The sequence below is a fragment of the Gigantopelta aegis genome, chromosome 14, assembly GCF_016097555.1.
Source record: "Gigantopelta aegis isolate Gae_Host chromosome 14, Gae_host_genome, whole genome shotgun sequence".
NCBI lineage: Eukaryota > Metazoa > Mollusca > Gastropoda > Neomphalida > Peltospiridae > Gigantopelta > Gigantopelta aegis.
This window is the reverse complement of record NC_054712.1, coordinates 18971336-18983860: the sequence shown is the minus strand read 5'-3', so window position 1 is coordinate 18983860 and position 12525 is coordinate 18971336. Positions and strand designations below refer to the sequence as shown.

The following is a 12525-nucleotide window of genomic DNA, read 5'->3' as shown; positions in this document are numbered from 1 at the left end:
TTGCATAAGTCGACTGACTTTCTTTTCAGTAGGGGCGGGACGTAGCCCAGTGGTACAGCGTTCGCTCGATGCGCGGTCGGTGTAGGATCGATCCCCGTCGGTGGGCCCATTGGGCTATTTCTCGTTCCAGCCAGTGCACCACGACTGGTATATCAAAGGCCGTGGTATGTACTACCCTGTCTGTGGATGGTGCATATAAAAGATCCCTTGCTGCTAATCGGAAAGAGTAACCCATGAAATGTGGACACAGCGGGTTTCCTCTCTCAATATCTGTAACCATATGTCTGACGCCATATAACCGTAAATAAAATGTGTTGAGTGCGTCGTTAAATAAAACATGCTTTTTATTTTCCTTTTCAATAAGTATTTAATATTTGAAAAATGCGATATTTACACCTAGGACGTACGATGTTAACACTTTTATTATTACATTCTGGTCCATCCCGTGTCCTAACGTCGGTACTTAAAATAATATTTAATTTAAATGATGTTTTTAAATTAACAACAACTAATGCAACTAAAATGGGTTAACAATCGAACCATAACATATTTCGCTATCTAGTTTCCTAAAAAAAATATTTGCGTTAATCACAAGTGATTATTTGAAGTTACTTTGAACTAATTAATTAAAGAAAGAAGAAGTTTTACAGTTGACGACAATACAATTTTACCGATCAAAATAAATCTGACGAATTACACGAATTTCCTAATTCATCGCTGATATCAAATCTGAACACTATTTCTTGTCATTGTATTGTTCATTTGTTTCTATTGATTGTCAAAGTTCACAAATTGTGTTTATAACCCTTTTGCTTAACGCTTCTTCGACTTGTTCTTGTAATACATCAGCTAAAATGGCGGCAGCTGTCAAAGTAAGAAAGTAACTATAAATGAATGCCGGCGATTCTGCAGTAATACCATGTGCTAGAAAACTGGCGAAATATATCTGTAAATAAGATTAATCATTGATGTATTGTTACTTTGTCAATTACCAAAACGTCTATCAAAAACATCGCTAACAATACAGTGAACGATGTTTAGTCCGTCCTATCATCCTACAAAAATATTTTTGTTTGTAAATTATTTCAGTTTAATTTCACGTAAGAAGAAAATTAAAAGTGTTTTGGAAAAAAAAGAGTATTGTTTTGTTATTTCCAAAACACTTTTAGTTTTCTTCTTACGCAAACCAAACTGCAATTATTTACAAAGAACAACAAACAAACAAACAAACAAACAAACAAACAAACAAAAACAACAACGTCTTCGTAGATTGGTGGCGCGGACTATAGGTGTGGCCACTACAAAATCAATCTGATTAAAATTAGCTCTACTGGTCTACCAGTAGATCTAACAACACTGCATGGACTCCCATGTTCAGGTGACATTTCATCTATAAATAACAATTTAAATATCGACCAATTACACTTCGCCTTTTATAGCGTTATTCGGGAGCATACAAATTCTAAAAATATTGGGCGAGACTATTTATGCAATAGGCGAACTTGTTGGTCTATTTAAACATTGAAAAAACAGTGGGGAAAAGTGCAGTAATAAACTCTGGATTGTACACTAGTCTAAACAGATTTTATGGCTATACCATCACGGGTTTTGGGGGGGGGGGGGGGGGGGGTTCGTTTTGAAACGAATTTTACATAAAATTTTATATTGAAATTAGTTTCCGGCATACTTCGTAGTTCACCCGAATCATTTCGTATACCCTCGGCATAATCCCGAATGTTTTAAAATTCTTTTCAAATCACTGGCATGATTTTGCAAGTAAGGTTTTGATTGGTCGAACGGGCTGCTGTTAGATCCACATGTAATAGTGGAGCTAATTTTAATTAGATTGTTACAAAATAATATTATATGCATATATATGGCGCTGTTCAACAATTATGTAACGCTTTAAAGTCCGAACCATGTTGTTAACAATTACAATAAATTACTCTCCTACTTTTAAGTACCAATCTATAGGCCTATTCCTCACACCTGCCTACACAGAAATCGCGGGGAAAACATTACAGTGACACAGATTCCACATACCAGATTGTAACCATGACATGTCATCTATATCGACTTCGCCGAGATCTCCTAGGACAAAAAACATGTAATTTCTCGCCATCTGCCATTTTATTGCATTATGCAATACTCTTCAAGAGAGTACGTAAATAATGTGACGTTATCACGATTGCATTATATCATAATCATCCTTCCATTCCGCCGTTCAATAGTTACGTAACGCTCGAAAGTTCAAACGTCATTGTTAACAACTACGATCAATTACTGACCTACATTTAATTACTGTTAGATTTCCCCCGCATTTTGTCCAGACATAAATCTTGAAAAAACTGATAATGACACAGATTTCACAGAATACTTTTCAAGAGGGGTGGAAGCCTCCGAACAGTGTGACGTAATTAATATAAAGAGTATGCGCATAACTCGTTCCGTCGGGTGGTACTAACTAATCACCCATACACCAGGAACCGAAAGTCCGTGGACAAATAAACACACACACACAACACACACACACACACACACGCACACACACGTAGGCTATTTATACAACGTATTTAATTTGTCTCTCATGTGCTCGCCTTTTGGTTTCACCTAGTTAATATTAAAATTATAATACAGATCATATGATTGGTCATAAAGCCAATCGTCTCTAACCATCTGGAGTTTGATAAACAGCAGGTAGATGTCCGACTGGTGCCAATGTTGAACAAGGAATCACCATCTCCAGACACAGTTTTATAGCTGACACAGCGCAGATGAGCAGCCTTACAAAGGACATGCTCAGACAGGTGCGGTTGTAAACATTATTGCTAGTCTTGTCTGTACCAAGCTCTGTCAACAGAACATTACTAAATAATGTAAGACAAAAAGTAATCTGATAATTGACAGGGGTGGTTCTACTGATGATGATGACGCTGTTGATGATGTCGAAAGCGTCAATGGAGGTTGAAATTGTAGCTTGCAAATGTCTATAGCTTCAGAATAATACAATATATATTTACATTATAATGTCTGACATTATCCAGAACATTTATGAAGTAGTCGCTGCATTTTGTATTGCAAAACTTAATATTTGAAACAACTTAAATACAAAAATTCCTCTCTCATCTTAGATCTCTGTATATGTTCCGGTTAAACATACAGCTAGATTATTTCTTTGATCTTTAATATATATTATATATAACTATAAATGTTAGAAATATGGGGGAATGTTTTAGTTCACGACACCTAAACACCCACCCACCCATCTCTTCCACTCCCTAAACGGCTATCTGGTGTTCATGGTAGTCTAACAAGTGTTATTGAAATGGTGAGAGGACACCCGCCTCCTTCGCACGACTGGTATATCAAAGGCCGTGGTATGTGCTATCCTGTCTATGGGATGGTGCATATAAAATATCCCTTGCTGCTAATCGAAAAGAGTAGCCCATGAAAAGGAGACAGCGGGTTTCCTCTCTCAATATCTGCGTGGTCCTTAACCATATGTCCGACGCCATATAACTGTAAATAAAATATGTTGAGTGCTTCGTTAAATAAACATTGTTTTCCTTCCGCTGCCTTCACACACATTACTTCTATCAAACAGCTGTGCCCAATGGATTTTCGTGATGCCCGTCCCGAAAGAAAGAGCAGTACATACCACGGGATAAATGTTTGTCGTTAGTAGCCTGCGTGACAGAAGCGGGTTTCCTATTTTTCTCTCCATCAACGAAATGTGAAAACTAGACAACCATCATTTAAATGGTGCATTAGTTGTCCGTAAACAATATTTGGTATTCGTCATAAGGCATCCATCAGAGGTGGATCTGGGGGGGGGGGGGGGCAGGGGTCCGTCCCCCTAAATTTTGCGATAGTCATAATTTTATTATATATTAATTTTCTTCTTTTTTTTACGATCCCCCTCCAAACCTCCCCCAAAGTTCCCTTGGCATTCCACCTCTTGTCACTGCCCCCCCCCCCCCCCCAATGGATGTTCTGGATCCGCCACTGTCCATGGTGTACATGTGTACATGTGTATAGAGACATGTGTACAGGTGTATAGAGACATAGAATCTTCTATTTTTGTGGATTTTCTGGATCCGCCACTGTCCATGGTGTACATGTGTACGTGTGTATAGAGACATGTGTACATGTGTATAGAGACATAGAATCTTCTATTTTTGTGCATATTTCCCCCCCCCCCCCCCCCCCCCTGAGAATATCACTTTTTTTTACTCCAGAAATTAGCATACATATCTCAGGGTTTAATTTGTAGTGTTTCATTTGTTTATAAAAAGTAGTTGCCCCCCCCCCCCCCAGGATTTTGATAAGCGTACGGCCCTGATTATAGAGAAAACAAATCACGCTAGGTTTACAAATTTCTGTTCGTGTGTAATTTTTAAATATAGGCGTACGGGCTCCCATTTGTGTAAGGGGGGGGGGGGGGGAGGGAGGGGGCATGCTGGCGTTTGCCGAATAAAACGAAAACTAGATAACAACATTTATTCATATTATCATTTTTACCAAACAGCTATATATAAGGTTGCAAACGAATCACTACGCATTTGTACATGGCTTATAACTATTTTTAAGTGTAGAATGATGGACATACATGGTAAAAAAAAGTCTCAGGTTAGAACATTTTCTCCGAATATCGATATAATGTTTGCCCGAATTTGAGGTTTTGCCCCTGCCTTGTACGCTTATGTTTTTAAATGCCCTATAATGTTTAATTAAAACATTTTTATGAATGTCAAGCACCCCTATGTTGATCAGTAAGATTCGTAGAATGTATTCAGCCTGGAAAACTGATTTTAACATTCAAATGACGACATTCGGCTGTTTGGCTGGTTCGCTAACTACTAACATAACATGAATGAGATAAAACCTATTACTGATTACTCTTATTTTTAGCATGCTTGGGTGAAGTTCCTCTCGGAAACGTATCCCAACAAAGAGGTATTTGTGTTTGTGTCCACCACTGGACTAAGAAGTGTGCTGTCATGTCTGGACGTGTACGAGCTGTCCTCCAAGGTTGGATCGCTTCTGAGAAAGGCGGGGATTAAGCCAGGAGATATCGTCTGCGACACACTTCCCAATTCTCCCGAAATGGTCGTTTGTGATTTTGGCATCTTAGCAGCAGGTGGAGTGATTCTCAACAAAATTGCTTATCACTCTGACGGACGTGATCTCTGTCATATGTTGAACACTTCAAAATGTAAAGTGGTCATAGCAGATCAAAACCAGTCACCTTGCGTCTGGGAGATCCTTAAAAAGCAAACTGATGAGATATCCAGTGATGGCCTGCTACAGTCTGAAAAGCTTCCATTCCTAGAGCATGTTATATTTGCTCCCATAACTAATGGGAACAACGAATTTATTAAGAGAATTAAAACAGAAGAAAATTACTTTTACACGTCTGGCTCGCCATCTGACGCGGGAATCATCTGGATGACGTCTGGAACAACAGGTCTACCGTTACTGGTCGTACGTTCACACGAAGCTCTGCTAATCAATGCTCGCATCTTTGCATCAATAACCAATGAGAGTTTCAGCACCGTACATTACAACGATAATGCAATGGGACACGCATCTTCGTTTGCAAATTCCTTTTTGGCATCGTGTGCGAAACGTGTTTTCATAGATCATAGATTCCAACTTCCAATAGACAAAGAAATGTGTATTTGGGAACTGGTGTGCTCAGAAAAAATGCACAACAGCCTTGATGCCACCTTTTGTCTTTAGAGGAATTTTAAGGAAACCAGAGCTGCTTAAAAAACAAAATTACCTTTGGATCTTCTGTGTGCCGCTGGACAACCCGAGGACAAAGACTGATTGGAGATACTGGGTAAAATAACGCGGTCTGCTTGTTTTGCATATGGCTTATCTGAAATGGGCTACTGTTGCTCACAAGTGTGTGTGACGTCATCGGACGTGCTTCCCTATGTTGTTGGTTATCCGTCAGCAGAAGGCATAGAGGTGAAGGTCGTAGATGAGAATCAACAAGAAACACCACCAAATACGCATGGCGAACTATTGGTGCATGCTCCTTGGATGTTTGATGGCTATTTGGTAATGAAGAGAAAGGCAAATCAAAATTCACTCAGGATGGATGGTTTAAAACTGACGACCTGGCCTACAAGGACAAAGACGGGTGTCTCTTTGTCATGTGTCGAAGATCTGACGCCATTGCCAGGGGAGTGTACACGTGTATCTGTCATACTTTGAAACGCCCATACGGTCATTGTCAGTCAGTGCTGATGTTATCATCGTTCCTGTTCCAGATAAGGACAGGTTTCAAGAAATGTGCGAATGCATCCGTCTGTGTAAAGGAATTGCCCTTAATGAGAAAGAGGTAGCTGATATGTGATTCGTTGTTTGTTGAAGGCTCCGACATGCCTGCGCCAAAGTATTACATGGTAATGGAGAACTTCCCGTACTTGTCATCAGACAAGCCTGACAAAACCAAACTGATCAGTTTGGCGAAAGAAAAGTTTAACCTCAATTAATAAACAGTTATAGGCAGAGAGATGATCAAGGAAACCAACGTAATTATAGGTTTAATCAGAACAAATATAGAAATCTGACGAGAATTTTTTTTGTTGTTACATCTGTTTGAGATGTTTTGCGACACCACTGCAGGACGCGACAGCTGATCAAAGAAATAATCTAGCTGTATGTTTAACCGGAACATATACAGAGATCTGAGATGAGAGAAGAATTTTTGTATTTCAGTTGTTTCAAATATCAAGTTTTGCAATGCAAAATGCAGTGACTACTTCACAAATGTTCTACATAATGGCGGACATTATGAAGTAAATATATATTGTATTATTCAGAAGGTATAGACATTTGCAAGCTTCAACCACCATTGACACTATGGACATCATCAACAGCATCATGATCATCACAAGAACTACCCCTGTCAATTATCATATTACTTTTTGACTTACATTATTTAGTAATGTTCTGTTGACAGAGCTTGGTACAGACAAGACTAGCAATAGTGTCTACAACCGCACTTGTCTGAGCAATCTTTTATTTCTTCCAATGCTTTAATAACTGCCCAAACTTGAGCACTCATGGAAAGTATTGTGTCTGATGGGAAAAACTGTAGCACAAGCCACATAATTCCCATCCCGTGATCCGTTTGTATACACAGGAATGTAATCGCGGTACTTGTCTTGAATTTCCATGAAAAATTGCTTGTGCACAACAGCATCTGTACGATCTTTCTTCAGATGCGAAAGATCAAACACAGTTTTAGGTGGTGTAATACACCAAGGTGGCAAAACAAAATATGAAGGAGTTTCCAAAGTGTCAGTTAAATCAATGTTGGAAAGCGACAAAAAGCGCTGAATGCGAAGACCAAATGTACGAATAGCATTTGGCCTTGCATCAAACAACTTCATATATTTGTTATCAAACACCGCATCATGTGTAGAATATTTCGGTAAACATTTAATTATGGTAGCATACTGCAGAGAAAGCTTGCAAGTCTAGCACCCAAACAAGGTTCGTGTGCATCAACGTACGGTTCGGGATCGAACCCCGTCGGTGGGTCCATTTGGTTATTTCTCGTTCCAGCCAGTGCACCACGACTGGTATATCAAAGGCCTTGGTATGTGCTATTTTGTCTGTGGGATAATGCATATAAAAGATTCCTTGCTACTAATAGAAAAATGTGGCGATTTTCCTCTCTAAGACTGTCAAAATTACCAAATGGTTGACATCTAACAGTTTTATCTTAATCATGTTATGTTAGTAGTTTTATATCAACAATTTGGACATAGCGAACCAGCCAAACAGTCAAATGTCGTCATTTGAATGTTAAAATCAGTTTTCCAGGCTGAATACATTCTACGAATATTACATAGGGGTGCTTGACATTCGTAAAAATGTTTAAGTAAACATTATATGGCGTTTAAAAACATAAGCGTACGAGGTAGGGGCAAAACCTCAAATTCGGGCAAACATTATACAGATATTCTGGCAAAATGTTCTAACCTGAGACGTTTTTTACCATGTATGTCCATCATTCTACACTCAAAATTAGTTGTAATCCATGTACAAATGCACAGTGATTCGTTTGTAACTTTATATATAGCTGTTTGGTAGTAATGCTAATATGAATAATTGTTGTTATCCAGATTAGGGCGTTTTCGTTTAATTCGGGCAAAAGCCAGCCTGCCCCCTATAAAAATGTGAGCTCGTACGCCTATGTTCAACAAGTACACACGAACAGACATTTTTAAACCTGGCGTGATTTGTGTTGACTATCATCAGGGCCGTACCTTGATCAAACTCCTAGAGGTGTGTGTGTGGGGAGGGGGGGGGCACTACTCAGTTCGATACCAACCATTGTTCTTTGTACTTTTGGATCTGTGGAAGGTACTGATTGAGGACCTGAAGAGTAGAAACTTGGCCCACTTTACCATTTTGAAATATTAAAGATGGCGTCCACGATGGCTGCCAGAACATAGAACTGAAAATATATCTGATACTTGGAATCACCAATGCCAAAACTGTCGCCTATGACTGGGTTTTAGGATTAAGAAATGCATTTTGACCTACTCCCAGCTCAGACCAAAATCACAGCATATCTTAAATCTGTATGCTATGAAGCCTATTGTTCATTAGTAATTTTGAAAATCTTCATGGAGCTAAAAATGCTTACGTGCATTTTTTTTTATACAAAAACAAAAGGGCATATGAAACTTTAGGGGTAAAATTTGGGGGGGGGGGGGGGCGTGTTGGATTGAAGGTTCCATAAACAAATGTGAAAACTAGAAGTAGATTGGCACAGTACAAGTAGTGGAAGCTCAGAATGAGACTCATTCGTGTACTGAAAAAAGTGAAGAGAACAATGAAACAGATCATATCAAGCACGGATCACTAATTACTGGAACATAACCAGAAGAATACTACATGTTTAAATGTAGCGCTAAAACAACGTTAGTACGCACTGAAACTAACGCGTGGGGTGCTACATACAGGGTCTACATTGTAGTGCTGAAGGGACTGTTATTTTGCAGAGGTGGGAGACCTAAAGTATACAGTAATACGCGGAAAACAGGCAATTGTTTTAGGTACAGTCTGTCATGAACATTTGCAGCAACATCAAAAGTGAAAATAGCCAGTTTTCCTCAAGCTACGATGAACACCAGATATTATATTGCAGTGTGTTGATATGTGTTACTTTGTTTGCAATGAATGTGTGTACCTGTAATAAATTGTGTACTGAGGAGTCGTTCATCATAAAAGTGAAGTTTAACTGGCTGCATACATCCCGGTAGAAAACTCCATTTCGTTGACAAAAATAAAACATAAATGGAGAATTATCCTGTCGAGCAAACGAAAGCACGTGCAATGTGCACAGGCGAAACGTGCACACATCTTGCCGCGGCGAGCTCCAGGTTGGGAAATAAATACAGAGACCAGTTTTATCAGTATATTACTGTCTCAATATATTTTGTTCATTATATACCATTTAGTGAAACATCTTAAAATATCAGTGAAATAAAAGTGTTATTAACCTGTATCCTAACCGGCCGCGTGCGACTCGAGCGATGCGAGCGATTATTTTAGAAACCATTGATTTCAATTGCCACATCCTAACCACACGCGTGCGTGCGTGCGACGCGACATAGAAATCTGTCGCGTCGCGCGCGTGGCGTTAGTATGCGGCAGTGGAAATATCAGTGAAATGCGGCGATGGAAATCAATGGTTTATAAAATAATCGCTCGCGTCGCACGCGTCTGGTTAGGATGGGACTTTAGTCACTCAGTGACGATCATACATTTCAGAGTGAAAATGTCACTATTTCACTCTAAAATGTGTTATCGTCACTGTAGAAAGTGTTATCTTCACTGTCAGAAAACCGGAGCTATTTTGCTGCTGGCATTTTAAAGATAAAGGTAAATTGCCAAAAGGTATATAACAAATAGAAATGTCCATGGTTTTTTGTCAAATATGATTTATATCTCATCTCGTGAAGTTTTGCAATCATATCACACACACCGGCCTCGGTGGCGTCGTGGCAGGCCATCGGTCTACAGGCTGGTAGGTACTGGGTTCGGATCCCAGTCGAGGCATGGGATTTTTAATCCAGATACCGACTCCAAACCCTGAGTGAGTGCTCCGCAAGGCTCAATGGGTAGGTGTAAACCACTTGCACCGACCAGTGATCCATAACTGGTTCAACAAAGGTGCTATCCTGCCTGTGGGAAGTGCAAATAAAAGATCCCTTGCTGCTAATCGGAAGAGTAGCCCATGTAGTGGCGACAGCGGGTTTCCTCTCCAAATCTGTGTGGCCCTTAACCATATGTCTGACGCCATATAACCGTAAATAAAATGTGTTGAGTGCGTCGTTAAATAAAACATTTCTTTCTTTCTTTCATATCACACACGTCGCACAAGCGCGACTCGTGAGATATGATTGCAAACTTCACTCGATGAGATATAGATCATATTTGACAATAAAACATGAAATATCTTCTATGTCTCAATACACATGTGAACCATGGACAGTGGCGGATCCAGAAAATCCATTGGGGGGGGAGGGGTGGCCAGTGACATGAGGTGGAATGCCACGGGAACTTTAGGGGAGGTTTGGAGGGGGATCGTAAAAAAAAAACTATCGCAAAATTTAGGGGGGGGCGGACCCCTGCCCCCCTAGATCCACCTCTGATGGATGCCTTATGACGAATATCAAATATTGTTTACCGACCATTTAAATTATGGCTGTCTAGTTTCTAGCATATGGTTGTTTCGACATTTCGTTGATGGAGCGAAAAATAGGAAACCCGCTTCTGTCACGCAGGCTACTCCTAACAACAAACATTTATCTCGTGGTATATACTGCTCTTTCTCTTGGGACGGGCATCACGAAAATCCATTGGGCACAGCTGTTTGATAGAAGTAATGTGTGTGAAGGCAGCGGAAGGAAAAAAAATGTTTATTTAACGACGCACTCAACATATTTTATTTACAGTAATATGGCGTCGGACATATGGTTAAGGACCACGCAGATATTGACAGAGGAAACCCGCTGTCGCCCTTTCATGGGCTACTCTTTTCGATTAGCAGCAAGGGATATTTTATATGCACCATCCCATAGACAGGATAGCACATACCACGGCATTTGATATACCAATCGTGCGAAGGATGCTGGTGTCCTCTCACCATTTAGACGTTTTATTACAATAACACTTGTTAGACTACCATGAACACCAGATAGCCGTTTAGGGAGTGGAAGAGATGTGTGGGTGGGTGTTTAGGTGTCGTTAAATAAAACATTCCCCCATATTTCTAAATATTTAAAGTTATATATAATCACATTTTACTCCAACTCACCCCTACCCACGATAGTCATCCCCGTATGATTAAAGATTACGATTGTGCTTACGTTATCAATCTACTTCGAGTCCTGGCTCTTCAGTTGATCTGTGAATGCTGTTCGGGTAATGTATTCCAGTACACATTTTATAGAGGCCGTACGTGTTGGTGAATCACGTCGAAGAAGACCGTCAAAGTTTCTTTCTTTTAACGACACCGTTAGACGCAGTTCGAGCACATTGGATAATTAGTCATAGTAATTTAAAACCCTCACATTTTCCCATGAGCACCAGACCGAATAGCACATACTACGGTTTTTAACAAACCAGACGTGGGCCGCTGATTCGCTAAACGTTCTGATGAATGAAACACCTCGAGCGAGCGCTAAATCAACTGAGCTAGACCACTACTACTACTATTACTACTACTACCCCTACTACTACTACTACTACTACCACTATCACTACTACCACTACCACTACTACTACCACTACAACTACTACTACCACTACCACCACTACTACTACTACTACTACTACTACCACTAATACTACTACTACTACTACTACTACTAATAATAATAATAATATGTAGTGGTTAAGCCATTGGACATAAGGCTGGTAGATATTGGGTTCGGATCCCGGTACCGGCTCCAATTCAGAGTGAGTTTAACTACTCAAAGGGTAGGTGTAAAGTCACTGCACTGACTTCTCTCTCATTAAAGCTGTATCCTAACCAGCTTATATCAGTTTTATTAGAAAACATTGTCAGCAATAGGAATTGATTTGGTACAACAAACAGGATAGAATGTACCACGGCATTTGATATACCAGTTGTTGTGCACTGGCTGGAACGAAAAATAACCCAACGATCCCACTTACGGGGATCGATCCCAAACCGACCGCGCATTAATCGAGCGCTTGGCTAAACTTACTCCAAATGTTCGCTTTTATTCCTACCTTAATAGCCTTAAATCGATTACTAAGGTGCGTAACCAAGGTAGAGAAATGATTGGCGGCGATTCGAAATCGAATCAATGCTTTGAAAACCGGATGAGTCCTCTTTTAAATACTCTGTTAACGTTTTTCTTTTATATATATTTATAAAATTATAATACAGATCATATGCTTGGTCATAAAGCCAATCGTCCCCAACCATCTGGAGCTTGATAAACAACAGGTAGATGTCCG

The 12525-nt window shown here is 39.8% G+C and overlaps 1 protein-coding gene across 1 annotated transcript; it reads left to right on the top strand.

Moving 5' to 3' along the window:
• The first annotated feature begins 854 nt into the window (after positions 1-854).
• Positions 855-6506, top strand: LOC121389119 (2-succinylbenzoate--CoA ligase-like). The gene is given in 5 exon segments (XM_041520732.1): positions 855-872; positions 4912-5677; positions 5963-6067; positions 6070-6243; positions 6385-6506. Coding segments are annotated over 5 exon segments (1185 nt in total).
• The last annotated feature ends 6019 nt before the right edge of the window (positions 6507-12525 follow it).